This window comes from Mauremys mutica, chromosome 3 (assembly GCF_020497125.1).
Source record: "Mauremys mutica isolate MM-2020 ecotype Southern chromosome 3, ASM2049712v1, whole genome shotgun sequence".
Lineage (NCBI taxonomy): Eukaryota > Metazoa > Chordata > Testudines > Geoemydidae > Mauremys > Mauremys mutica.
In genome coordinates, this window is record NC_059074.1 from 159,306,948 (window position 1) to 159,331,124 (window position 24,177).

Below are 24,177 nucleotides of genomic sequence, written 5' to 3' on the forward strand. Positions count from 1 at the left end.
AGGCTTCCCTTACCCTGAGCCTCTCCAACCCCAAACCCTCAGCCCCAGCCAGAGCCCTCATTCCCCCCGCACCCTAATCCTCAGCCCCAGCCCTGAGCACCCCCACATCATGAACCCCTCATCCCCCTGCACCCTAATCCTCAGCCCCAGCCAGAGCCCTCATCCCCCCACACCCTAATCCTCTGCCCCAGCCCTGAGCGCCCCCACATCATGAACCCCTCATCCCCCCGCACCCTAATCCTCTGCCCCAGCCCTGAGCGCCCCCACATCATGAACCCCTCATCCACAGCCCTCACCCCACACTCCAAACCTCTTCCCTAGCCCTGAGCCCCCTCGCATCATGAACCCCTCATCCACAGCCCTCACCCCACAGCCCAACCCTCTTCCCTAGCCCTGAGCCCCCTCGCATCATGAACCCCTCATCCACAGCCCTCACCCCACACTCCAAACCTCTTCCCTAGCCCTGAGCCCCCTCGCATCATGAACCCCTCATCCACAGCCCTCACCCCACAGCCCAACCCTCTTCCCTAGCCCTGAGCCCCCTCCTGCATCATGTACCCCTCGCTCTCAGCCCCACAGCCCTCCTATCCCCAAACTCCGTCCCAAAGCCTGCACCCCCACCCCCTGCCGCAGCCTGGAGCCTGCATCGAGCACAGAGCCTGCATCCAGACCCCCTCCCCCACCCAAACTCCCTCCCAGAGCCTTAGGCAGTAAATCTAAGTGCGTGTTTTGTCTTTTGAGTGAGGTGCATTACTGAGTGTATATATTTATTAAAACTGCGCGCGCTTAGGGGAGGAGGTGGAGAAGAGACAGGGCAGGGGCGGGGCCTCATGGAAGGGGTGGATTGGGGGTGGGGCCAGGGGCAGCAAGGGGGCGTGTCAGTGATGCGGCCCTCGGGCCAATGCACTAGTCCTCATGCGGCCCTCGGGGTCATTTGAGTTTGAGACCCCTGGTCTATAAGGTGCCACAGGACTCTTTGCTGCTTTTACAGATCCAGACTAACACGGCTACCCCTCTGATACTAGTCATTACTCTGGCTTTTTAAAGAAATTTCAGAAAACAGCTTGACATTGTGACACTCTGCACCCCATATTCATCATAGTGGTATGATTATGAAACCGTCACAGACATGATTTACAAAAACATCCATAATTCTCAAAGCAACCACTGCATAATATGCCATCCCCCTGTAAAATCACTCCTGAGGTTAATATCTTCATAAAAATGTAGGGAAATGCTATGAATTTCAAATTCAGAGAGCGTTTTCTGTTTGGGCTCCCAGACTATAAATGAAGTTATGAAAAGAGAGAGAGGGTCAAATCCTAGTCCAGTTAAAGCTACCAGAAACACTCCTGGTTTTTATTATTGGATTCTCACTTTTGGGTTTTGTACCAGGTTTGTTTTGAGAATTATACATGATGATGGATTAAATCTTCAGCTGCCCTGGAACAATACTTGGTATATCTGGTGCGGGTGGATGGGGTGGTGGAAAGGAAGGTTACACCGTCTTTTTCTGGGGCAGCTCTGTCAAAACACAGAGTAGCCTCAGAGTTGCTCTAATTTGTAGCTGTTTGTAGTGGCCCCCTAGGGGCCATGATGTGGAGCGGGGAACTCCACAGAATGTGATGCACTCCAATCAGTGCCTTCCTTCCTTCCCTGCTTCCCTGTGTGGGGTGAGGAGGCAGGAAGAAGTGGCATTGAACTGGCTTTGCTGTTTTAAACCAGTTTTCTACCTCCCTTCGTGTCTTTGAAGCAGTATAAAGGTACCTGAATGCTAATTGGGATCTGGCTCCATATTTTCAAAAAGCAGAATTACATGTAAGTAACTTCCCTCTGATTTAGGTGGGGCCAAGGTTTGTCCTAAATCTGCTGTGGATATTTTGGGCAATTACTGAAAAGAATTGTGGGTTTGGCTTTTATCATATTTTTTTTAACTACTGCAAGATAAATTACCTTATTGTATAATCGGGGGAGAGGGATAGCTCAGTGGTTTGAGCATTGGCCTGCTAAACCCAGGGTTGAGAGTTCAGTCCTTGAGGAGCCCATTTAGGGAACGGGGGCAAAATTTTGTCTGGGGATTGGTCCTGCTTTGAGCAGGGGGTTGGACTAGATGACCTCCTGAGGACCCTTCCAACCCTAATATTCTATAATTCTATAGGTAATCGGTCTGAGTGTTTCCTCCCTGTATCATTCCCTCACCCTTCCTTTCTCCACTGACAAGAAACCTGAAATATTGTAGAGCAGCAACTGGACTATACTGCCTATATTACTGTGTAGCTTGTGGGAAACACTTTGAAGCAGGGGTTTGGGAAAGTTTCAGGGAATATAATTCCACTTTCTCCTTGCTGTTCCAGTTCCCTCCTGGAAACTGCAGTGTGTCTGAGGGGTGGACATAGGTTAAGACAGAGGCCACTTGTGGCTCTTCAGAAGTTAATATGCATCTCCTTGTATAGGCACCGTCTCCGGGGCTGGAGCTACAGGCACCAACTTGTCAATGTGCGGAGGAGGGGGGTGCTCACTGCTCAGACCCTGCCCCTTCCCACCCCATCCCTTGAGCCTGCCATGCCATCGCTCCTCGCCCGCAGAGCCTCCCTTCATGCCACAAAACAGCTGATCAGGAGGTGCGGGGAGGGAGGGGGAGGTGCTGATAGGTGGGCAGGAGGTGTTGGGAGCTGGGTGGAGGGGAGCTGATGGGGGGGCTGCTGATGTATTACTGTGGCTCTTTGGCAATGTATATTGATAAATTCTGGCTCCTTCTCAGGCTCAGGTTGGCCACCCCTGGGTTAAGAGATCAATATTTTGCTAAAAGTTCCTTGAGAGGAGTGAGAATTTTGAGTTGCAAAAGGTCATTGGAAAGGCATCAGCAGACAGAGTACATAATCAGACTGCAGAAGAAGAAAACATTCCTGCTCCATGTACTCCAGGGTTTCATAAGAGGCCAGGGCAGCTGTAACTTTGCATACTTGGCTTTAACAGGTTCAGGAATACGCTTAAATTGCTTTTTCCTCTGTAAGTTGCATATGATCTGGGCACCATTGTATCCTTTGTCACATGACTTCTGAACCAGGCAGTTTGCACATCTCTCCACTGTGCACTTAGGAACCTCCTTCAAGAGATGGCACACATTCTGCTACACTACCATTCACATTTAAATGATGCTAAAATTCAAGCTATCCCTGGGTTTGGATGGAATGTAAGGGCAGATTCTTTGAGTGTCCAATTGTATTTGGCTAGTTCTGCCTTCACAGATGCAATGTGTCACCAACCAGTCTAGGGTTTAAATGAGCAGCTTCTCCCTGAGCAGATCTGCTGTTTCTGCATGAGGACTGGGATATTTGTTTGGAGGCTGTTTTTACCTTCCCCTGCCCTTCAATAGGTTGGTTCTATGTGCAGGAGGCTGACACGCCCATGAAGATGGCATGACTTTTCTGGTCAAGGCCCAAAGAGAGACAAGACCACCTTCTTCCCCCTGTATTGTCCAAGATAGCTTCCAAGCCTCTCATCCTTTGCTGAGAGAGACCATGATTGGCCTCAGTTGGAGGGTTTTGCTTCTATGGCTGGCAGCATAAGGAGCTGTCTTTGAATCTCAGGTAATGAGTTTAACCCCCTCCCCATAACTCAGACTTGTATGAGATATATAACCCCACCAGTGTAATGAATTCATGGCTGTACTATCACCACATTTGTTAAAGTGGTGGAGGCATGTGTATTTTGTGCAGTAGGTCCTGAGTTGTATGATGTCTGTACTGTGTGTATTTGGGATTTGTTTCACAGTATCATCACAGATGAGACTTAAGCTCCTGTGACTCTTTGCTCAGGGTGAGCTTCATCTAACCGGGGATGGGAATATGTAGGGTAAGAGTCTGTGGCCTGTGCAGCTCCCCCTTGTGCTTCTCCAGCAATGCAAAGGAAGTGGAGACTGGCTGCATCCCTCTAGCTGGGGTTCCTCATGGTACAGGAGAACCCCAAGGGTGTAGACCTAGTGGAGGTAGCTCCTACCCAATGCCTCCTGCAGCAGCCCCTGGCGGATGGGGTCTGTTGGGAGTGGGGGAGTGGCTCCTGGGGGTGTGATCAGCTGGTGGAGTTCAGAGCAGCCATGGAGCCTGGACTGACTGTACAGTGGAGGCGCTTGAGGCTTATCATGCAGGAAATTACTGAGGCCCTATGGTACGGTTCTTTTAAAATCAAAACATTAAATCTATAGTTTGATGGCTTTCAAATTTTTCCAGGCATCCCTCCCATTGGCTGATTGCCCCCCTGCTGATCTTGTTGCAGAGCTGTTTGCTTCTTCAGTATGCTGTACATATTCAGTACAACACTAAACCTTAGTAGTTCTTCAGCCAAAAAAATAAAAAAGGCAACATTTTGTGTAAGATGCTGTATACGTTGTAGTGAGCTTGAAAAAGTGCTAGACGCTCATTTTACAAATGTGATTCATGGCTGTTTGTTGATTAGTTAGTTCTCTGAAAGCAAATGTCTTAACATAATCCCTCCTGGTGTTCACTCCTGCTAGTGGTCCTCAACCAGGGTTTTACCAATATGTGAACTGACCCACAAGCCAGCTTCATTGTGGGATCTCATTTACCCAACATAGAAAGTCACTTTTTCCTATGTACTGACACTCCCCAAAATGCCCATCCTGCCCCCAACCAGCTCAGTCCTAGACTAGCACCCGATTCCTTGGATCGCAGCTAGACTTCGTACCCTCTATGCTTTCCCTTTCACTGTCCCTTCCTATTCCTCCCCTCCCCCCTTTCTCTTTTTCTGTTTCTTCCTCCCTGCTTTCTTTTGGCTCTTCCAAATCACTCTGGTCCCCCAGCTCCTGTGATGAGCTACAGATAGGTTACTCTGCTTTGTTCCCTGCAGACATGTGGGTCAGGTCTTTATTGACTTTGATTAGATATTGAGTGGGTAGGCTGACATCGCTTCTACTTCTAGCTCAATAGGTGTGTGGCTGGGGTTATGAGAAGGGGCAAAGTACCTCAGCACCTGGAATTTCCTACTGGAGATTGGGGGTGGGTCATTTCCAGTGGGGATGGGGTGCCCTAGAATGCCCCTAGTGATGAGCTTACTGACAGGCACTAATAGGAGGTTTAAGGGCTCCCATACGCTTCCAGGATTGCAGTGGGTGATTGTTATGTCACTATTCGCCACTGGCTGTCGCTGTTCTCCAGAGCCTGTCAACGTGGTGAATCCTAGAAAAAGGAAGACTGCACTTATTTGAGTAATAAATGAACATAATTGACTTACATGTTTGTTCACATAGGATTTGATGACCCCCATGCTTGTGCTGATCCTGGAGTCCCTGAACATGGATACAAGACACCAAGTGCAGGTGTTTTCTTTGAAAGTGCTGTAGTCCGGCTTCACTGTCAAGAAGGATACAGGCTTAAGGGTCCTTCGAAAAAGATTTGTGTGAGACATTTTAATGGCTCCTTGTGCTGGAAACCAAGCGATAAACCTGTGTGCCTACAAGAAGGTAAGTTAATTTTGTTTAAACATTTCACAAATCTCAATTGTTATCACTTACATACATACCATTATGTCTCTCTGCAGAGCGCAAAAGCCTAGAACCCATTTCATAGGATTACATTCAATATGTGTTTTAATTTCTGAGAAGTTTTTATCCAGATAAATTAGCTAGAACATGCCTGTGTGTGTTGTTAAGGCAGGAACAGGGGAAGTAAATGAATCTTAGCCATGAAAGTAATAAAGTCCCATTACAAATAGATTTATCACTGCTTTTGTCAAAACACAGAGAGAGAGAGAATACTGCCACTGATAACAGAAACATTATTACCGTTACTGTTCACTTAGTGATCCTTTCAGTAATATTGTACTATAAAAATATAATACATCTTTGGTATCATTAGAAATGAATTTTAATCAGAGGTTTAAATCAATTATTATTTATTACATGTACATAGTTCATAATTAATTAGAGGATGAAATAGGCAGAGCAAGCAGTAGTTTATTGGTACTGTATACGTTTACTTTTAAGTAATTCAGACATTCATGGGGTAAAACCAACTTGATTTTTGTTTTATGTAAATATGATCTCTTTAAAAATGTATCTGGTTTTACGTATTTGAGACACTGCTACTTTTTCTTCTAAGATGTTTGATGGGAGCAGGATTAGACTATCAAATCACAAACATTAATTCTGGCCAAAAATGTGTCCAAGTAGTACATACTATTCATTTCACCAAGTATATTAAAACTATCACTTCTTTCTACAATGGATTTATTTTTGTTCAGCAGAGATACTTATAATCAAGAGACATAAAAAGTGTCAGCAGGATTTAGTGTGAATGCTTTGCCTCTATGAAACTTTAAATAATATTTGGCTGGGAGTATTATCTCTCTATCATATTAAAAACTGGGGGGCAGATCTTCAGCTGGTGGAGTCATGCTGATTTACTCCAGCTGAACAACTAGTCCTTTATATCCGAGAAGAATTTTTCTTCTGATGTGTTTTTTTTTTTTTACCTAACTGTTTACCTGTTGTGTTTTAGGGCCTACTTTTGCCCCCATTAAAGTCAGTAGCAAATTACCCATTGACTTAAGTGAGATCAGGGTCGAATTTTATTTGCTAAGGCTCCCTTCATGTAAAAGAAGATAAAATACCATAACCTAGACGGGTAGATCTGACTCAAAAGAAACAACTGAAGGCTATGTGACTAAGCCTTAGCCCAAGGTGTATAGTAACTGCAAATATATTATGACGGAAAACCCCTTTTATATTTTGTCAGTGGTTATGAACCACATCTTCTAAGCATGAAAAGAACAGAGGCTTATGGTTCTGGATGATAAAATTATATCCTGGTGGCATGTTCTTTCTGAATCATAACTGAACCTTTTGCAGTCAGTTTGTTTCTGATACTTTTTCTTTCAGTAAATCTCAATAGTTTTTGCTTGTTTTGATTTAATTTTTAACAGGGAGACATGAGAGTTTTGCTCTTTTATTCCATTGGCAAAGCAGGAAATTACCACCTTCCCAGGACAGTTCAATCCCATTTTCCTGTTTCTGAAAGAGACACTTCTATTATACAATGTTTTGCACATTTCATGCTGTGGCAGAAATAATACTGTAGATATAGCACAGTAAAATAGCAGTAACTTTTTTGTTTTTACTTCACTGTCTCATTACCAGCAAAATAGTTACAAAGAAAAAATCAGCCACATTTTAACAGCACATGTGCGTAATATTCACACGCTTGCATATTCCATTCACCTGGCATTGACATCCATACTCTCTAACCAAATGAGTGTTGATGAAAAAATGAAAATGGAACGACAATGGAAATAGTTATGTTTAAAATTAGCAGTAAAACTAGGGGGAAAAAGACAAGTTCTTGTAAAAACTTATTTTCTTTTAGAGATTGCTAAGTGTTTGCTTGGGGGTTCTGCATATCTCTGAGCCAATATATGCATCATTTGTTGCAACTGTTACACCGAGCATTAATGCATTTTTATTGTGTACACAAAAAGGTTTATCATCATCCATGGATGAAATAGAAGTCAATGGCAAAACTCCCATAAGTTCATTGTGAGTGTGTGTGTCAAGATTTCACCCCATGTTTGGGGGATGGTAATGAGATGGGCTGAGTGCCCAACAATCTCACCGTAGGCAATCATTAACTTACACCATTGGGCATAACATATCATTGCCTGTCAAGGCCTTAATCCAGCAAAACACTGAAGCATAAGCTTCACTGTGAACACATGACTACTCGTGTTTAGAGTTAAGTATCTGCTTAAGTGCTTTATTTTAGATTGGGACCCCAGAGAGTAAGGCCCTGATTCAGGAAAGCAGCCAAACATAATACTTTACTGGTTAGGGATGCTTTTCGGAACTGAGGTCTAAATACCGTACTACTAAAAAAAAAATCAAAAAAACAAAAAAAAACCCCTACAACAAAGAAACCCAAATAGATTTAGCAATAGAAAAGAATGATTTAAATCATATAGTTCATCCCCCTGCTAATAAGCCCCTGATTCAGAAAACCACTTAAGCGCATACCTAACTTTAATTGTGGGATTTAAGCGGTTATAAAAATGCTTTCCTGAATAGGAGCCTTAGTCACAAAGCAGGAGAATTGTAGATTGATGAGCAATATAGTAGCACGGCACATTTGGAGTGTAGTTGGGAAGGAGTTGGAACACCTTTTTGGGTTCTCCTGGCACCTGTCAGAGGTTTAGTGACTTACATAAAAGTCTGCATCACAGACATTTTCTTCTTTAATGATATGTGTAGAAATTTGGAGCAATTAGTGGTGAAACAGGCTTTTAATATTTTAACAAACATCACTATAGCCCACCAGAAGGTGAAATAATCATTGTTTTGCAAGCACTACTTGACTTTCAAAGGCAGATGTTGATTGTTATATTTGCCAATATGCCTTATGTAAATTTCAGGTACTGCCACCTGAACCATTAAAATAGCTGTTTTTAATATGACCAACATTAGAAAACTTGAGCATTAAAAACCATTAACATACAACAGTTATATGCTAGAACAATCTAAAATTTATATTTGCTCTACAATCTCAGGTATTAGTGCTATTTAAAAGACTATGAAATGTCAATCTATATAAAAAGTTATTCATTTAAAAATGAATAAGCTTATCAGGAGATTTTCAGTCAATTGATTTGATTAAATAGACCTTCCATTTCCTGTTAAGGTGCAGAAGATCTTAAGTGTCAATGCAAGGACAAAGTCGCACAGCACATCTATATACATGATAAATGTACTTGTCAAAAATCTGTTTACTTACAGTTATAGTCTCGTATTGCTCTACAATGTGTGATGCATGTAACTTCCATCAGTTCTAATGGGATTATGCACGTAAATCCCGAGGCAGCAAGGTGAGAATTCCGTATTTATTGTTTAAGAATAAGTGTCATGTTTTCTACACAGTAATCTCCCTCTGCAATACGTGGCTGCTGAAACTACCAGACTACTAGGAACAAGTGCTATCTACCTCCTTTCCGGCTAAATCTACAGTTACACAGTCTACTTGAGGATGCTCTGTTGTGCTATGGGCTGAACTCTCTCACTCCCATTCTCCAAGGCTGTTTGTTACTGTTGAGTTCTTTCAGTGCCAGGCTGCCCGAGGGGGAGAAATGATGGCCTTGAGGGCAACTCAGGAAATTGAGGTTCAGTTTCCACCTTTGCCATAGACTTCCTGTGTGATCTTGGACAAATGATTTAATCTCTCTGTGTCTGTTCCCCATCTGTGAAATAAAGATGATAATATGTTCTTCCTCCCATCTTTTTTCTGTCTTGTCTATTTAAACTGCAAGCTCGTCAGGTCCGGGACTGTCTCATTGTTGGTCATATTAAAAACAGCTATTTTAATGGTCCAGATGGCAGTACCTGAAATTTACATAAAGCACATTGGCAAATATAACAATCAACATCTGTCTTAAACAGTCAAATAGTGCTTGGAACACAAAGATTATTTCACCTTCTGATGGGTTATAGTGATGGATGTTAAAATATTAAAAGCCTGCTTCACCACTAATTGCTCCAAATTTCTATACATGTCATTAAAGAAGAAAATGTCTGTCTCTACAGTGCTTACCTCTGTGGGGCACCAGTCTCAGTTGGAGCCTCTAGGCATTGTTGTTATACAACGAGTAACGATAATTAACAAAGTGCAGGAATCCTGTGATGTCTGCAGAAATATAATCTCTTTACCATCCACAGAATTATCATACCAGCCTAATTCTACCAACTTTATTTTATAGCACTCACAGACCAAGTTTTTCCGTAGATTACAAAAATACAACTTAATGAGGAAATATTGATCCTTGTATTTGTTTTTATGAGGACACTGTCAAAATCAGTTAACCTAAAACTGAGCATGTTCTTAATAATGCCATTCCTGTCATATTTCCCTCCTAATCCTGGAAGACCTATACCTGCCCCTTAACAAGCACTGCTGCATAGAGAAAATACAAGCCACTCTGGTGGCAACTCTACGATAACACACCTGAAGTACTGGATTTCTTCACTGTTGTGTGCATGTCCTGTCGTCCCTCTGAGCTGCCTTTGTGTGCTGTTCTTGGAAGCATGAAGCAGTTAAGAAATAATCCCTGAAAGCTTAATTTAGAAGAGGTCGTGTATGTTTCAGTGTCACAACAGAATGGAACAGACAAACATGTTCCTTGGTATGAAAGATGAGCTCCATTTACAGCCATTGGGCCGCTGGAAGTTCACAAAGGTGTCTCACAGAGAATGGTTTGGGCTCCTCTGCTTTCACATTGACCTATTAGATCTAAGCAGAGCATGCAAGTAGAAGCCTTTACTCTATAATGCTGGTAAAAGATCACTTATAACATGTGATGTGGTTTCCCCTTCCAGGGGATTTGCTGAAGAGTGCCTAGAAAAGCAGTGACGGGAACACATTTTATTCTGTCTGATGAAGAAGTCTTTCAGTTCGGTCACTTACTTTCAGCTATTCCAAATGGAATCTGTGGCAGCTCATCCAGTTTATAGAGGGGAAGACTACAGCAGTTTATTCTTTTATTTAAGCCAACCAGGGTGTAGTGGGCTAATAATGCTACAGTGAGCAACTGCCACTGTATTCTGCTAATATCCATCGGAGTAAAGTGTTTCAGTCTGCAGCCATCATTTGGGATAACAGGAATGAAGTCACTGTAATAGATCATAGTTACAGGATTAATTTTCTCTGCTTTGAAAATAAAATTTCGTATTTCATCTCAGTGTATAGTTTGCTCCTGTGTTTATTGTTGTGGAAAACTGTCCACACCGTTGATTTTAGATCAGACAGCCTGAGGCTCCTTTATTTCATACAAGCATATATGCAGGGAGAGTCAGCATGGCCCCATGCATGGGGTTAACTGCCCTGGCTGTTACAAATTTTACCAAGCTTATAAAGGCTAAAACCACAAACTATCACTCAATATAATTTGCCTTATTTGAAATAAACCTGTGCAAAACAAGCAAGCTATCCTAATATTTTCCATATTAGGTTTTTCCTGCTTTGGCAGTTACGTTGTGGTCTGCCTGTTTTAAGACTCCTCCTTTGCGGTTGCATTGGATAAGGCTCGTGTCGCATTGTGGCTGAGCTGGCACATATGGGCCCTCTTTGTTCCTTCCCTCAGTTCCCCTTTCTCTGGTCTCCTTTCCCCCTCCCCCCCTCCGTGCCCCTTGTACAGACAAACAAGTTTTGCAGAAGTTCCAACATTTGCTCTTACATAGCAATTGTTTAGCTATAGGCCTTATAGGCCTTGGGCCTAGCAGGGCAAGGGGTTAATTTCACTATTTAAGCTTTAAGCTTATAAGCAAAGGCCTTAAACTTTAAGCATATAAGCAAAGGGTAAACATATAAGTGGAGGGGTGAGTAGTTCCCTATCCTTATGTAGCAGCAGGACACCATTATCCCATGAGTAAGCTTTTCATCGGTATTGTCTCTTGCCATCTCTCCTGACCTTCCATCTGCATCAGGCTAGGAATTGGGATCCATGTCTATGTCGTTCCATCCCTGAAGACTTCCACTGAAGCCCCCTCGTGACAATATTCAAGACTTGGCGTAAGGCTTTTCTTTTGGGTCAGGACACCATCTTTTCACTCCCATGCTCACTAGCTCTCCAGTTTTTTGAGGGAATGTCTGGGTTTTTAACATGGCGTGGGTTTAACTTTTTGTTAGTGTACACATCATCCAAGATGTGGGTGCTCTATAAATTAATAATCCCTGCTGCTGCTGTTCCCCTGCAACACCCACCATCATCCATGAACACTCCAGTGGACAGCTGGTGTGCTCTGCCAAAATACCTGGCAAATTCAGCAGTAGTGAAATAGTTAAAGGTATTGGGAAATCGTCACATTTTTTACTACTAATTGTTTCCAGATGACATCATAAAGTCTGCTAAATCAAATGTAATCCGGAAAGGACAGGTATAAATTGAAAACACAGAGGGATGTGTTTTTAAATTGGGGCAAGGCACCAGTCTCCAATTAAAGTCAGTGAGATCTGGTGGCTGAAAGGATCATAGAACAGAGGTTCATCTGCGTGCCATTGCTAGAGGTTTATCTAGTCCAGTTCTAAATGTCTAGGCCTTGCTTAGAAATTGTGCCCCTAATAAACAAGCAGCTCGAAAGCAAGATGTTTCCGTTTCTCTTCTTTATGGATGACTGACTGATTCCTGAACTGTAAATTTAAAAATATACTATCAGTGAAACTGGCAGAAGATTTCTCTTGGTTCCCTAAAATTTGCAGCTCCCAAGTGATTTTTCAAAACAAGGTAGTTAGGCTCCTTGTGTAATAGTGTGGGTGATCATCTCCTGGGAGAAAGATGTTTGTAAAGCAGCACAAAAAGGGATTTCGTGATGTGTATATATATGTTTTTATTTGGAGCCCTTTATTCTCCTATTTTCCAGTGTCTACAAATTCTTAACTGCTGTCTCTGACATGAATTGGTTCCTGGCATTCAGACAGATGATTACATGAGCATATTTCGCCAAGATTTCCTTTATTCCTCTTTCTAATGTTGTTTTATATTTATGAGGAGGATGAACTTTCTGAATCATGTATACAGTTCTCTCTTATTAATTTACCTGGCTGTTAACTGTTTAGTATTAGTAGAATTTCTCTCTCTTTGTCCTCCCTCATCTTCCAGCCTTCGTTTCATCTATTTATTTGTGTATTTTTCCACTTTTGCTGCTTTGGCACCACTGTGTGTCTGTGCCTGTGTATCAGTTCTCCACCATTCTTCCTCATATTTCATATAGTGAACACAGGATTTTTAACAGTGGCTATTGATTTTGGGTCAGCTCAGTTTTGAGGTACTTATGTGGAGGGCCTGATTTTCAGAGGGAAGTTTCTGACAGTGCTGAGCAAATACCTTTTAAGGCATATCAGTTTGGGCACCAAAAAACTGAAGCATCCAAAATCGCTTGTAACTTTTGAAAATCTTGGCCACTGAACACACACTGGGCCTGAGTCTCTACTCCTTTACACCATTTTACACTGTTGCGACTCCATTGGCTTCAGCAGAGGCACACTGGTGTACAACTGCTGGAACGCATGCAGCAGAGAATTTGCTCCATCCTCTCTGGAAAGAGGGAATTTTTCTCATCCTTTGAACTAATGCCTCACATACAGTTTACACATTTTTACAAATAGACATCGTCAGGGCTTAACTTGGTCTACACTAGGCGTTTAAACCGGTTTTAGGAGCGTAAAACCGATTTAACGCCACAACCGTCCACACTGGGAGGCACCTTATATCGATTTTAATGGCTCTTTAAACCGGTTTCTGTACTCCTCCCTAACGAGAGGAGTAACGCTAGTATCGGTATTAACATATCGGATTAGGGTTAGTGTGGACGCTGATCGACGGTATTGGCCTCCGGGAGCTATCCCACAGTGCACCAGTGACCGCTCTGGACCGCAATCTGAACTCGGATGCAGTGGTCAGGTAGACAGGAAAAGCCCCGCGAACTTTTGAATATTTCCTGTTTGCCCAGCGTGGAGCTCCGATCAGCACGGGTGGCGATGCAGTCCGAAATCAAAATAAAAAAAGAGCTCCAGCACGGACCATGCGGATGTGATCGCTGTAAGGGCAGGCAAATCCGTTCTATCAGCGCTCCGTTACAGAAGATGAAATTCAGAATCCTTTTTTAAAAATCTCCAGACAGATGCCATAGCAGGGACTCAGCGCACTGCAGCGTGACAAGCGTAACGGACTGGAGGACTGAAGCTATCCCACAGTTCCTGCAGCCTCCGAAAAGTATTTGCATTCTTGGCTGAGCTCCAAATGCTTCTAGGGTCAAACACAGTGTCTGCGGTGGGTCAGGGCATAGCTTGGCAATCTACTCACCCCCCCACCCACCCCCAGAAGCGAAAGGGAAAACAATCCTCTGACTCTTTTACATGTCACCCTATCTTTACTGAATGCTGCAGATAGACACGATGCTGCAGCCGTCAACACCAACATCCTCACTCCCCCCCTGCCATGGGTGGCTGATGGTACAAAAGGACTGGTAACCGTCCTCGTCATCAGCCTATTGGCACATGGGGCAGTAACCATGCTGACTAGCATCCGTCAGGTCGATCAAGGGCGCCTGGCCCTAATTTTTTCTGGTGGATGGTGCAATATGGCTGGTAACCATCGTCATCATAGCAACAGGGGGCTGAGCTCCATCAGCCCCCACCCTTCATGTGTAAAGAAAAGATTCAGTTGCCCCTGGACTAGCAGAGGGATGCTGGGCTTCTCTCCTACACACTGCTTAATGTCCTGTCTGGACTATCATAGCAGCTGGAGGCTGCCTTCCACTCATTTCTCACTAACAAGTCACCATGTCTTATTCCTGCATTCTTTATTACTTCATCACACAAGTGAGGGGACAATGCTACGGTAGCCCAGAAAGGCTGAGGGAAGAACGGAATCAACAGGTGGGGTTGTTACAGGAGCACCCCCTGTGAATAGCATACAGATCATAATTTCTGCAGGATCTGACACAGAGCAGCTGTGCTCTCTGGTTCTATGATACAGTGGTTATCTAGTACACTTGCCTATATTCTAGGCAGGACTGATTCTATTTTTAGATACCAAAAAGGAGGGATTGACTCAGGGAGTCATTCCCAATTTTGGCTTTTGCGCCCCTGGCTAAGAGCAGCCAGGGGCACTTATGACAGCAGCAAATGGTACAAAAGGACTGGTAGCCGTGATCATCTTAGTTCCAATTTATGGAAGGGTTGGATGGTGCAATATGGCTAGTAACCATCTCTGCTGTCATGCAAAAGCAAAAGCATGCTTCTGTGTAGCGCTGCTGAATCGCCTCTGTGAGCGGCATCTAGTACACATACGGTGAGAGTCACAAGGCAAAACAAGCTCCATGATTGCCATGCTGTGGCATCTGCCAGGGCAATCCAGGGGGAAAAGGCGCGAAATGCTTGTCTGCCGTTGCTTTCCCAGAGGAAGGAGTGACTAACGACATTTACCCAGAACCACCCGTGACAATGATTTTTGCCCCATCAGGCACTGGGATCTCAACCCGGAAGTTCCAAGGGGCAGGGGAGGCTGCGGGAACTATGGGATAGCTAGGGAATAGCTACCCACAGTGCAACGCTCCAGAAGCCGACGCTAGCCTCGGACCGCGGACGCACACCACCGAATTAATGTGCTTAGTGTGGCCGTGCGCAATCGATTTTATAAAATCTGTTTTACAAAACCGGTTTATGCACATTCGGAATAGTCCTGTAGTGTAGACGTACCCTTAGAATTTCTGGGAGGCCCCCCGCCCTTGCTATAAAAGCTTCCGGGGGTTGAAAACATTTACTGGAGCTCCACTCCAGACACCTCTGACTGAATTTAAGCCCTGGACATCATCCTCAATTGATTTTACCTTATTCAGCATCTCTGCCTAATATGCACAGTATGCAGCCTGGGAAGGTTAAGTATGCATGTGAATTACAACTTTGCGGCCTCTCTATGACCAGCCTGTGGACAGATGTCTGCAAATGGATAACATGACGTGATCTCTTCAGCTATGTGTTTATTCCGTTACTGTCTGTGAGTGATCGTAATGTAAATCACTAAAAGCAAAAAACAAATGAGCAAACTGAACGCTAGTAATGTGGGTCTTGCTATTGGCTAAACACTGACCGTGTGTAAGGAGAAAGATATAAATATGCAAACCCCATCCCACAGCTAGATTCACAGCAAGTAGATCTGAAAGGCAAGCAGGGTGGGATGAGGGTGTGGGGTTAAATTAAGTCTGCTGCCCTGCTGATGTACAGATTCCCAGGCAATGGGGAAATGTGCCACTAATCAGAGATTTAGTTATTAATACTGTACTGGGGGACTTAGCTGACAAGGAGCTTAAAATAAAGGTATATTTGGTGTGAACTTTATAGAACAGATCTAAGTGGACCCTTATAAATGTAGTTGGTTCTCAATCTCTCTCTTCACTTAAATTGTAATTCTTTATTCCTTACACAGTATCTGCATTTCCTCTTTTTTTCTTTCCTCCTCTCCACCCCTGCCGCCCCCTCTCCCAGCTCTTTCCTGCTTACACTGACTTACTGTACACGCAGTTTAACTTGTGCTGCAATGGAAGGAGAATATTAAAAGCAATCTAGCTATGCTCTCCATCTGCTTGTATACAACAATTGGAAATACATACTCTCATTATAACACACCAGACTCTACTATCATACAGTGGACTATGGTCCTGATGAGTGACTAAGAAAATGTATATTAACTGAATTGCATTTTGTGCTGTGCAGACAGCAAACTGTTTAACCAGAACAGGTATATTATGGGTTATCTTTGCTTAAGAGCTTGACTATTGAGCAGCTGGCCATGGTTCTTCTTTTGTAACTAAATTAATAATACATAATTTTGTTAAGTCACAGATTGCCTTGCTCCACATGTTGAAGATGCAGAGGTTCATAACAAGACATACAGGACTGGAGATAAGTTAATAATCAGTTGTCATGAAGGATTCCAGATCCGTTACCCTGACTTAGACAACATGGTTTCAATATGTCAAGATGATGGAATGTGGGATAATCTGCCCATTTGTCAAGGTATAGTACACCAGAGCACCTTATTTTATAGCTCTTACACCTTGTAATCATTTACCAGCACTTTTTTCTGCAGCTAAAGAGGATAACAATAAGCTGATAGATCCAGTTGTACAGTATTTCTGCAAAGGCTTTTGGATTTGCTCATCCCTATTATTTGCTTTTGGAGCTAAATTTCCACATTCCAGGGTAGCTTTATTTTAAAATCTTATGTTAAATGTTACTTTCTGCTAGTCTAAAATCGGAGGAGGGCATATCTTCTTTTAATGAAACAGGTTGAAATTCACCCCTGTTAGGTCAGCACAAGGCCCTTTGGGCCACCTAAACCTGTGCACTACTTCATTTAGTGAAAGAATTAGGTTTTTTACTGCTTTTCACTTCGTTAGCCCTGCAGAGCTGATGCAACTAGGACAGAACAAGTTAGAGTCTATTTCATCTTGTGCATGATCGACTGAGTGGTTCACCAAGTTTTAAATCAGTTACACCCACGGATATTGACTGAACACTGTGCAGTTGCACAGGGACTAATTTGGCCAGCAGAGCCATTAGTGCTAGTGAAGGTGTATGAGAAGGCGACAGCTTGAGTTTGTCTAGCCTTGAGAAGAGTGATTGAGGCTAGGCTGCCATTAGTGGACCTGTGTTAAATACCCTGATCTAACCACAACCCATTTCTCTTGCATGGCCACAGATTAGCACCTTTAACCCCAATTTAGCTAGTTGAGGTTGATCCTAGGCTCCCCTGGGGTTAGTCTTGACCATTTTAGTCAAGATAAAAGGTGTTTTAACCTGCGTCTGCACCAAGGGAAAGATTAGGATTGGCTAACCTTGACCTCTTTTCCTTATCTAGACAGGTCTTCTGTGTATAATACAATTTAGGAAGTATACTGTCATTTGGGGCTTGGACGTGAGAGTGCTGAGCCCCCTTTGAGTTGAAATCACAGATGCTCAGCCCCTTTCAAGTTATTTCCATACATTTGGAACACATCTGGAAATGTAGTAATGAACTATTGTATTTTTAATGGCGTTGGGGATTGCAGAAAGCATTGAACATTAAGACTTGTCAGCATGGTGCATATGTATTTTTTATCAGTTGGATAGTTCCCATTATTCTGTAAATCTTTTAAAATGCAGGGAGAGCAGAAAAATAATCAAATTTCACTTAAGAGATGGTTCCTAAATATGCTGTGGCCAAATAAAAGATAAAACAAGCCCTTGAGTGATTAATTCTGGCTTTATATTTTTTTTTTATTTAACATGCCACAGAGTCTCTACATATTTCACAAAGAAAGGTCTTATCGCTGCCATGTGGCACCAGCATGTTGAAGTTAGGCAACTGCCATAGTCCAACGTTGCTTTGCACATATCTTAGAGATTAAATAAATTGTGTCTGTAGATGCTAGCAGAAAAAGCAGAACCCTTAAGAAAATCACCTTTTCCAGTCAAAATGGTGAATGCACTTTGCACCATTGCATGCTGGTGCAAAGGACATTTGTGTAGTGGTTTTAAGTGCCCCGGCCATTTTAAAACAAATGATGACAGACTCAAACACTATTTGTTTTGCATTTAAGGGACCTGCTCACCCAGTTTACAGGTGGAATTTTTCTGGTCTATTATTCAGATGAGCAGTAGTTTCCATTGCTTTCCTCCAGTGTGATATTAAAGCCATGGAACAAAAGACAACTGCTGCTACACACACCTCAGCTGCAGTGGATTGATATTGCCCCCTAAATACACACCTTAGTTCTCCTCCTGTTTAATTCAACATTAACCACATTTTTAAAGTAAATTTAGTGCAAGTAAGCGATATGAAATCCGGTATCTATGAAACAGGTACAGTACAGGCAATCACAGTGCTGGCTTCTTATGTTGCTCTCCAATGGTTCTCAAGTCTTGTTGTAGAGTTAGCATCTGTTCTGGGTGTATCCGGTCTGTTAGGATTGCCATCATGAGTGCTAAATATGAGGTGAGCACTTGTCCACTAGGACCTGATTCTCGTTACGCTATGGCCCCATTCAAGTTCTCAGAGCAGTATAAAGAGGTCTTGGTGTAAATGAGAAATGGGCCCAATGATTTTAGGCATTAGACAGTACTGGGATGGATAGATGTGAATGGCTTTGTTTTCTAATACCAACCCCCTCTACGCCTTTATTTGTTTGCCAAGTTAGCAATTTTAGCAAAGGAAAAAACAGTGAAAAATTGTTAGAGTAGATAAAGTTAATTTGTTTAAAAATAGGGGAAAATGTATATGACCTTCTAATTATATTTTTGGGTGAGAGAAGCTGAGCCTGGTAACTAAGGCCCAGATCCTCAAAGGTATTTTGGTGCCCAACTCCCGTAGATTTCAGTTAGGTGCCTAAATACCTTTGAAGATCAGGGCCTAGATGACAACAGTCCTTAAGTGCAAAGCATAAGTGTGGCCCATAAATCTGCTCGCATCTGACTTTGGGGATACCTGCCCTGGAGCTGGAGGTGCAACTGTCAGTCCAAGTAGAGACACCTCCACTAGCTCTGATTGATCGAGCATGCTAAAAATAGAAGTGTTGCTGCGATGGCACAAGCAGTAGCCACCCAAGTATGATCCCATCCAAGATGTGTCCTCAGGGCAGCCAGCACCTCACACCACTTGCACTGCTGTTTCTTCTATTTTTAGGTGCTATTTCAATCAAAGCTAGCATTGGTATGTCTACCTAAGCTGCAATTACACCTTTAGCTCCAGTGTAAACATACCCTTCACAAGTGCATTTGTCTGATGTGTAATAACACAGACTATCTTTTTGGGCTGATTTTGGAATTACACACTCCTCGTTACTGAATGACAGGATTTTAGTTATGTATTAAAGGGAAAAAAAGTTTGCTGGATCACTAAGAATTGTGAACCACGGGACGATGCCACTGTCCTTCTTGTTTTTTAAGCTGAATTCTTGTGGAATTAAAGTTTCTACGCTCCTAGTGAAAATGGGAGGCTCCTTGTTTCTGGATAGACCTCCATTTAACTGTACTAGAAGATTGATATTTTTTTTCATACTTTTTTATATACCATGCTCTGTGAAACTTGCATATTGGAGGGGTCCTCCCTCCAAACTCTCTTGCCTCCAGAAATGGGAGACCATCTTTCTATGAACCCAGATTAAATGTCTGAGGAAAGGGCAGGTTAGATTTACTATAGTACAGTGAACTGGGTGCTCACATGTAATATGATTTTCTGCACATCATGTACAGTCACATAAGGAATTATAACCAGGTTTTAATACTACATTTCACAATGTACTTTTGAAATTTGCACTTACACAGTTGTCCGTTGGGGCCCATGCATCAGAGCTCTGTCATTTTTATTTGGAAATCCAAACAAAACCTTGTCTGAACTTAGACACGTAGGACCAGATTGTCAAAGGTATTTATTTAGGTGTCTACAGATGCATATAGGCACTTAGTGGGATTTTTAAAGCACCTATAAAATCTTACTAGATGCCTACCTTCTTCGTGACGGGTATAGATATCTTTAGAAATCTAGCCAAGAAGCCAAATTCACCCTGGTATAATTCCATTGATGGTAAACTTGCAACATTTAATAGTCTGGACTCTTTGCCTGCAGAATAAAAAAAATAAAAATAAAAAATGTGTTTTATATTTGGTACAGAAGAGGAGGTAATAGCTAATAAATAGGGCCATTGTGGCTCTATTTGAGCGAAGGGGATTCATGAACTAGTAAAAATACTATTAAAAGCCGTTGTGCTGAGGGCTGAACGTGCTGCAGTAAGCAGGGGCGGCTCCAGGCTCCAGCACGCCAAGCGCGTGCTTGGGGCGGCATGCCGCGGGGGGCGCTCTGCCGGTCACCAGGAGGGTGGAAGGCGGCTCCGGTGGACCTCCCGCAGGCATGCCTGCGGAGGGTCCGCTGGTCCCGCAGCTTCGGTGGAGTATCCGCAGGCACATCTGCGGGAGGTCCACTGGAGCCGCGGGACCAGCGACCGGCAGAGCGCCCCCTGCAGCATGCCGCCGTGCTTGGGGCGGCGAAATGGCTAGAGCCGCCCCTGGCAGTAAGTTTCCGTCCCCTCTCCCCAAATTGCCAGTGCTCTGAATTATTCTCCTCCCTTTGGACTAGTTAGAAGCTGTTTTTTTAAAGTGGTGGCTGGGCATCTCAAGAAAAGGGAGTTGACGGTACCCAGCACTTTGCGGAATGTACTCAAATTGGAAGATCTGTCCTGTAGCTTTTATTTTGATAAAGTAAGACTTTAATTTTTTACAGTTTGTCTAACAAGGCTTGAAATTATGTGACCTTCCTTCTGGAATTCCTGATAGTGACAAGAGGCCTATTAACAGTGGTTGTTGCCACAACAAACAGCTTCTATTAGTCTCATAAATTTTCATAAGGCTTTTTTCATTCCCAGATTGCTAATCATCATTCCTCAAAATCATTGCAAGCTAAAAATCAACACCATTAGTCATTACCAAGAGGGTCATTTTTTAAGGCAGTGAACAAAATAATTCTAGTTTATTTCAGTACACAACTTGAAATCTCAAGTCTCAATATCCACTCAGAACATTGTTTGCATACATGTGAATCAAATATCACATAATAAGTGACAACTGCTAACCTGGTGAATGTGTGGGTGTGCAAAACAAAACATTGCAATTGTCATTAATGCTATGTTGGATTTGCAGAGGGTATATCTTATCTTGGCAGAATGTGTGGACTAAGCAATAAAAGAACTTGAAATGAGTTAATGACAATTGACATCTAAGAGAGAGATTAAGTAGGAATGCCATTCACTGTGGGGAGGATGGGAAGTATTGTGCTTCTCAACTTGGGAACCATAATCAAGATGTGTTACAATGACTAAGACAAGCGCCTCATAATAAAAGATACCTTCCTCTTCTTAATTTGCAGGTTGCCTGAGGCCATTGCTTCTTCCTCATAGTTACATTAACATATCTGAGTTCGAGTCCTCCTTCCCAGTAGGAACAGTGGTATATTATCAGTGCTTTCCTGGATATAAACTAAAGGGGACAAAGTTCCTTGAGTGCATGTATAACCTTATCTGGTCACATAGCTCACCTAGGTGCCTTGATGTGGAAGGTAAAACAGCTTATTTGTTTGTTTTTAATTTTGGACAATTAACATGATATATTTTATTTGAACTTAGGGCTACAATTTTTAGCTCCATTTTGCCCACAGCCTCCTGAGGACATACAAAGTGTATCCATTCAAGTTCCTGTTTTGTTGTATGTATACTGTGTAATCTGGAACATCGCATAGCTTAATTGTTAAAGTTACTTACATAATGTTTGCTCTGTCGGTATCGTAATCATAATAGCTGAAGATTGTAACAATGAAGACTGTTTATACTTAAAATAGAAAAACTATGTAATCTGCTGTCTTTCTAATGAAGTGCTGAGAAAGTTAATGAATCTATATTCATGTAAGGACAGCCTGAGTAGCTGAAGATTCAGCACCATACCATTCTGAACTAAAAGCATTTGTAAATACTATTAAGTATCAAGTTTCATTTCAGCCTGCATGCCAGGTGTATGCACAATCTAATACTGCATGATTCTGCATTAAGAATATTGGATGTACTCTCCAAAAGTACTGGAGTGTTTCTTATTTTTAATTAGCAGTCCAGTTTCTAAAAGGGCTCCAGTGTGAGGGTTCCACCTACAGGAACTGATTTTCTGATCTAACATCCTAGAAATTTAACCACAAAACAGCCCTGCATAAATCATCTTTCTTTTTATTTTTTGTAGTACATGTAATACAGTGTTACAGATAAAATTATTAGAAAGAGAGACTGCCTGTCAGATATCATAAAAGAAATTACAAAATGAAACAGGATAAGCCAGAAGTAAGGGTACGTCTTCACTACCCGCCGTATCGGCGGGTAGCAATCGATTTCTCGGGGATCGATATATCGCGTCTCATCTAGACGCGATATATCGATCCCCGAACGCGCTCATGTCGACTCCGTAACTCCACCAATGCGAACGGCGGTAGCGGAGTCGACATGGGGAGCCGCGGACGTCGATCCCGCGCCGTGAGGACGGTAAGTAATTCGATATAAGATACTTCGACTTCAGCTACGTTATTCACGTATCTTATATCGATTTTCCCCCATAGTGTAGACCTGCCCAATGTCTTTAATGTGTTAGATAGGAGCATTAAAACCCACAAACACAAATGTATGAAACTGAAAATTTTGTATGTCATTTCCCTGTGCTCACTTAACACAGATGACAGTCTGAACTGCCTGTTCCAGCTCTCGTCAAAGTACATAGCAAAACTCCCATTGACTTTAATGAGGGCATGTATCATTTGTATTATATTAGCACCTAGAGCTCCATTGTGGAAGGCTTCTTAAAAGTATACAGAGAGTATGAGAGAATCCCTGCCCTGAAGATTTTGCAGTCTAAAGAGACACGACAAAGAAAGGGTGGGAGAGGCAAAGTAGTATTATCCCCAATTCACAGATGGGGAACTGAGACAGAGATTAAGGGCCTTGCCCAGGGTCACACAGGAAGTTTGTGGCAGAGTGGGGAATTGAACCTGAACCTCCTGAGTCCTGATCCAGTCCCTTAATCACAAGCTCATCCTTCCTCATGATCACTTTTGGTACAGGGCTTGTTCTGTTGTAACATTAAGACCAATTTTTTTCCCTGGTGATTACTTGTAGAAACCCCATATATAAGGTGATGGACAAACCACAAATGTTTCAGATAGTACAAGAATGGGTTATCTTGAGATTTTTGGGTCCTTTCTGTTTCCATATGGGTAGGACAGAGTCTTATAGCTGACAACTCCATTTCTCAAGTGTCATGTGGGACTGGTGTAACTAGAACACGCAAAACTTGTAAAGTTCCATCCAGCACTTGTAAATCAACTTTAGGTATTTGAAAATGTTGGCCTAAGTGACTTATTTAAGAAGCATCAGACTTCAGGGGTCTTGTCTCCCATCCATTATAACCCCCCAGATCCTTTTCAGCAATACTGCCACATAGCCAGTTATTCCCCATTTTGTAGCTATGCATTTTATCTTTCCTGCCAAAGTGAAATACTTTGCACTTGTCTTTATTGACTTCCATATTGTTGATTTCAGACCAATTCTCCAATTTTGTCAAGGTCCTTTTGAATTCTAATCCTGTCCTCCAAAGTGCTTGCAACCTCTCTCCCAGCTTGGTTTTATCTGCAGATTTTATAAGTATACTCTCCACTCCATTATCCAAGTCATTTAATGACAATATTGAATAGTACCAGACCCAGGACAGACATATGCAGGACCCCACTAGAGAACTCTCCCGGTTTGACAGCAAACTATTGATAGCTACTTTTAGTACAGTCTTTCAACTAGTTAAACACCCACTTTATAGTAATTTAATCTAGACCACACTTCCCTAATTCACTTACAAGAATGTCATGTGGGACTGTGTCAAAAGCCTGACTAAAATAAGATCCCTCGCATCTATTCCCCCCGCCCCATCTACTAGGCCGGTAGCCCTGATGAAGGCAATTAGGTTGATTTGTCATGATTTGTTCTTGACAAATCCATGCTGGCTCTTTCTTATAATCCTGTTATCCTCCAGGTGCTTACAAATTGATTGTTGAATAATTTGTTCCAGTATCTTT

The 24,177-nt window shown here is 42.6% G+C and overlaps 1 protein-coding gene across 3 annotated transcripts in view; it reads left to right on the forward strand.

Moving 5' to 3' along the window:
• SUSD4 (sushi domain containing 4) overlaps positions 1–24,177 on the forward strand; it is a 112,727-nt gene that overhangs the window by 64,149 nt on the left and 24,401 nt on the right. Inside the window, exons 3-5 of one of the 3 annotated variants that reach the window (XM_045008449.1) lie at positions 5,267–5,479; positions 16,392–16,565; positions 21,448–21,636. In XM_045008449.1, the coding sequence (XP_044864384.1) occupies positions 5,267–5,479; positions 16,392–16,565; positions 21,448–21,636 (576 nt within the window). Of the gene's footprint in view, positions 1–5,266; positions 5,480–16,385; positions 16,566–21,447; positions 21,637–24,177 lie in introns of all 3 variants that reach the window. The other 2 variants (XM_045008448.1, XM_045008450.1) reach the window with 2 other exon arrangements.